The sequence below is a fragment of the Penaeus chinensis genome, chromosome 42 (assembly GCF_019202785.1).
Source record: "Penaeus chinensis breed Huanghai No. 1 chromosome 42, ASM1920278v2, whole genome shotgun sequence".
In the NCBI taxonomy this organism is placed as follows: Eukaryota; Metazoa; Arthropoda; class Malacostraca; order Decapoda; family Penaeidae; genus Penaeus; species Penaeus chinensis.
The window spans coordinates 15,641,045-15,645,617 of record NC_061860.1 but is presented as its reverse complement, the minus strand read 5'-3'; the positions used below and the strand labels follow the sequence as shown (position 1 = coordinate 15,645,617).

The 4,573-nt window shown below is 41.2% G+C and overlaps 1 protein-coding gene across 1 annotated transcript in view; it reads right to left on the bottom strand.

Annotated features, from left to right (window-relative positions):
* Positions 1–2,415: 2,415 nt before the first annotated feature.
* Positions 2,416–4,573, bottom strand: part of LOC125047927 (cilia- and flagella-associated protein 251-like) — a gene marked incomplete at its 5' end in the record, with an annotated part of 6,125 nt that continues 3,967 nt past the window's right edge. Inside the window, 4 exons of the mRNA XM_047646474.1 lie at positions 2,416–2,463; positions 2,582–2,598; positions 2,997–3,133; positions 3,373–3,383. Of these exons, the coding sequence (XP_047502430.1) occupies positions 2,416–2,463; positions 2,582–2,598; positions 2,997–3,133; positions 3,373–3,383 (213 nt within the window). The remainder of the gene's footprint in view (positions 2,464–2,581; positions 2,599–2,996; positions 3,134–3,372; positions 3,384–4,573) is intronic.

Below are 4,573 nucleotides of genomic sequence, written 5' to 3'. Positions count from 1 at the left end.
GAGGAGTACTAGGCTATTTGTAATACTGTAAGCTATTAAAAACTAATTTTGATTTAGACGCATAAGTCTATGAGAGTTCTCAATTTTATTATCGGAAGTGACCCATTAATTTATCAAATTACTGTCAACAATGTCAGGGTTAACTTACCTGCTCTCTATGTGCTGCCACATCCTATTTAGCTGCACAATAGTCCTCTGGGGCCCCATCCCTGCAATGTTGTATCTTTGATGTATGGCTCCCCATGCCTCGGCCTTTTTCTTCTTTCCTTCTAGTTTAAACTCGGTCTTTTTGTCCTCCAGCACAGTTTTATATATTTCATACAGTTCGAGGAGCAAATTTTGTTCTTTGCTTGAAGAATACTGAAGTGTTTTACATTCCATCGCGTGCGGAATAAGGGAGTGCTCTCGTAACGTGGGCGTGAAGGGACGGCGAATGACGAACAACAATGTAAAGAAACCCGATCAGAACTACCAACCTCGCCAATTCTCAAAACCCAGGCTTACAAATCTTACAATATGGAATCCACGTGTGAAAGAGTCAGAAATGAATGGCCTTTGCCAGTCATTTTCAGTTTATGCTTGCAAATGCACATTGCATTTCAAACAGTCGCTTGTAGCAATTTTTACAGCGCATCCTCATCTTGTTGAAGTCGATTTGATGTTTCTATTTATCTTTCACGAAGGTAAGTTGTTTTCAAATGCTCCGTTGCCAATTTGTCATTTTAGGCAGATAAAATACTATTATAATAATAAAGATTTAAAAGCTTAATTTTTTGTGATATCATTTCCCAGTTGTTGATAGTAACCCTGGCCTTCCAAGAGCACTTTCACGATTTCACGCATTCACGGGTGTAACATTACGGCAACCTTCTACAAGTGAGGCATGACTAAAGCACCGAGCCATGATAAAACTGATTGAATTGAAAATTTCAATATTTGATACATCAATTAGTTATATTGGTTTACCTCAAGCCTGAAATGTTTGATTATAAAAGCTGAAAATGATGTCAGTGAAAACTCGTAGACCGTGATTAGACCCTCAGGTTATTGCTTTCAGGAAAGGCAAAGTCAAACCGCTGCAGACTCCCCTAACAGAAGTCAAGAGTGACCGTCTGTGAGCGATATGCGACATTCCTGGGGCTCATGTTCTCCTCACAAAACATGGGAAATGTCTTTTCCTGAGACCTGATGAGGTATTCTGTCAGAGGAACTTCAGAATTTTAATGCAGTGGCAGTAAAACGTTTTAAGAAGTAAGTTTATGATTTGGAACAGTCGACACCAGCTCTCCTTCTAACTTTTGGAACGTTAGTCCTTCCAGAATCAGTTAAATTGTCATGGTACCACCTCAAGGTAAAGCCATATGTGCCCACCCCTATGCTGTGCATTTTGTCCAGTAGGTGAAATAATTGCGTCTAATTTTTGACTCAAGGCTTACATGGGTGCCTCACATCAAACAGTTAAAGGTGAAAGCTACAAAAGTACTTGGTCTTTTGTGGGTTATATCTTGAGCAGCAGACCGCACAATGCTTCTGCGGCCTTACTGAGCACTTATCCGTAGTAAACTTGACTATGGATGTGAGGCTTATTCATCTGCAATTGTTCTCTGGATGTTGGACTCTGTTCATAATGAAGCTCTTAGAATCTGTACAGGAGGTTTCAGGTCTTCACCTGTGGAGTCCCTGTATGCTGAGAGTGGAGAACCACCTCTTGCATTACACCGGGACTACAAGAACCTGATTTACTACACGAGACTACAAAGGATTCAGGGATCTCCTACATCCAGATTGGATTTCAACCCCCTTGAGGATAACTAATCCTATGGTAGGAGAATGAGGAATCTTGTGGTAGATCTTAATTTAAATCTCACAAAGGTTTTGGCTGTTGGAACTTCCCAAGTCCCCCCTTGGACTAATCAAGTCGAGCTCGATTTGGTCGAAATCGGGAAAGGGAAGAGATCCGAAGCAAAACTCTGAGAGAGATTTCTTCAACACACTTCAAAGTACCAAGGATCAGATGCAATATATACTGATGGTTCAAAATATGTAAATGGTTTGGGCTTTGCAGCAGTGAGCAGAAGGAAGACTGCATTTGGCAGTCTTTCTCTATCAGTCTCGATCTTCACTGTAGAGTTACATGCCATCCTTGCAACAGTCAAAATGACTATAGAGCTCACGAACCATTCTGTTGTAATATATTGTGACTCGTAGTGCCAATCAAGAGCTTAAACTCATCACATCCAGTGGTGAGGGAGGTTCAAGATTGGCTTCCAATGATGTCCGCACGTGAAAAGATAACTCTATGTTGGGTGCCAGCGCATGTTGGAATCCGTGGGAATGAGCGAGCTGCCAAGGAACCTGCCAATCACCCCTGTGATGCTCGTTTTCCTCTCCCACACACTGACTTGAAACCCAGCATCAGGAGTTGTCCTCGCGATAAATAAAGGGATCAATGGAAGCATAACTCTGGAAACAAAGTGCGAGAGATTAGAGATGACCTTGACAGTTGGGTGACCAGCACCCATCCCAACCGACAAGTAGAAGTTATATTAACAAGACTAAGAATCGGGAACACAAGACTGACTCCTGGGCTAATGACAGCTAAAAGTGAAACACGCTGTGAGGAATGCCAAGAGCCATTAACGGTCCCACATGTAGTGGAAAGATGTGCAACATTCTCCGACCAAAGACGCATGTACTTGTCTCCCCCATAACCACTGAAAAATGTATTGGGGAAGACTGTGACATAGAAGATCTTATTAGTTTCCTTAGGGAGACTAAAATTTTCAATAAAATTATGCATATTATTTATGCAATAATCTTAGACATTGAGAGCATAATGCTTTATGCTTTGATTTTTTAAAATATAATATCTATTGTTATTTATTGTTATTTATGACCTTTTAAATATTTTAATATTTCAATCTAACAAGGTGTTCGCCGCTAATGACCTTTGCTGTTGACGCGGCAGATAACTTTTAATAATCAATCAATCAAACTGCTGTAGATCCTTGAGAAAAATGAATCCAGCAAGTTCATTAATGCCTTCATCAACACGGGGAACCAAAGTGATGACGTAGATGTTGAGACCCTCTCAGAGTTTGTGTGTCGCATGTAAACCCAACGATCCTGGTTCCTACCCAAAATTTTGCAAAAGATTTCATCAGGTTACCTCACAAGCTTATCTAGATCGCCCTTGCTTGTATTAATGTTGATTACTGGCGGAGGTGCCTACCACTCAAAATTACTGGCACATATGACATTAAGCATCCTCAATTCCTGGTGGTTTTGGAATTTTACCTAACAAAGCAAATGTAGATCATCACACGGGTATCATTTTAATTGCTCTCATGGCCACACCCACCACAGGGATACCTGCCAGTGGTCTGGTTGCATGTTAAGGAATGTACATGGGATCATAGGATATACATAGAAATTAGTTACTGTTTCTGCCACCTGGACCCCCTTGGGCTCCGTGTCTAAACAGGTGCGTTCATGGCAATCAGTGCATAAATTAAAAGTGTTAAAACCCGTTCCTTTATGACCAAGGAAAAGAGGGGATGATCCCCTGCCCCTTTCACAAAGCCTGAGCGACCGAGAGAGAAAGACACGCGTGCACGCACGCTCATACGCACACGGTTAGATAGATAGATGGATAGAAAGAGAGAGAGAGAGAGAGAGAAGGAAAGAGAGAGAGAGAGAGAGAGAGAGAGAGAGAGAGAGAGAGAGAGAGAGAGAGAGAGAGAGAGAGAGAGAGAGAGAGAGAGAAGGAAAGAGAGAGAGAGAGAGAGAGAGAGAGAGAGAAGAGAGAGAGAGAAGGAACGAGAGAGAGAGAGATAGATAGATAGATAGATAGATAGAGAGAGAGAGAGAGAGAGAGAGAGAGAGTAAAACAGAACTTAGAGAGAAAAAGGAAAGAGAGCGAGAGAGAGAAGGAAAGAGAGAGAGAGAGAGAGAGAGAGAGAGAGAGAGAGAGAGAGAGAGAGAGAGAGAGAGAGAGAGAGAGAGAGAGAGAGAGAGAGAGAGAGAGAGAGAGAGAGAGAGAGAAGAGAAGAGGAAGAGAGAGAGAGAGAGAGAGAGAGAGAGTAAAACAGAACTTAGAGAGAGAAGGAAAGAGAGAGAGCGAGAGAGAGAAGGAAAGAGAGAGAGCGAGAGAGAGAAGGAAAGAGAGAGCGAGAGAGAGAAGGAAAGAGAGAGAGAGAGAGAGAGAGAGAGAGAGAGAGAGAGAGAGAGAGAGAGGAGAGAGAGAGAGAGAGAGTAAAACAGAACTTATCGTGAGCAAAAATAAAATAAAATGTAAACGAAATAAAATAACATGGAATAGAACAAAAGACTACAACTAATGAAATAAAAGAACATAAAAAACTACGACGGTCCAGCAAGAGACAGTTCAAAATAACAAAAGAGAAAGCAAAGGACATTTCAATAATCGCCAGCAAATCCTTACGTCCTTTGGCCCTAAACAAACGCTACCTAACTTTTATAGTTCTAATTCATAATGAAAACCAATCTGTAAATTCTGGTTCGCAGGAGCTTACAATATTGAAATAAAAAAATATTGAAATAAAAACAGATA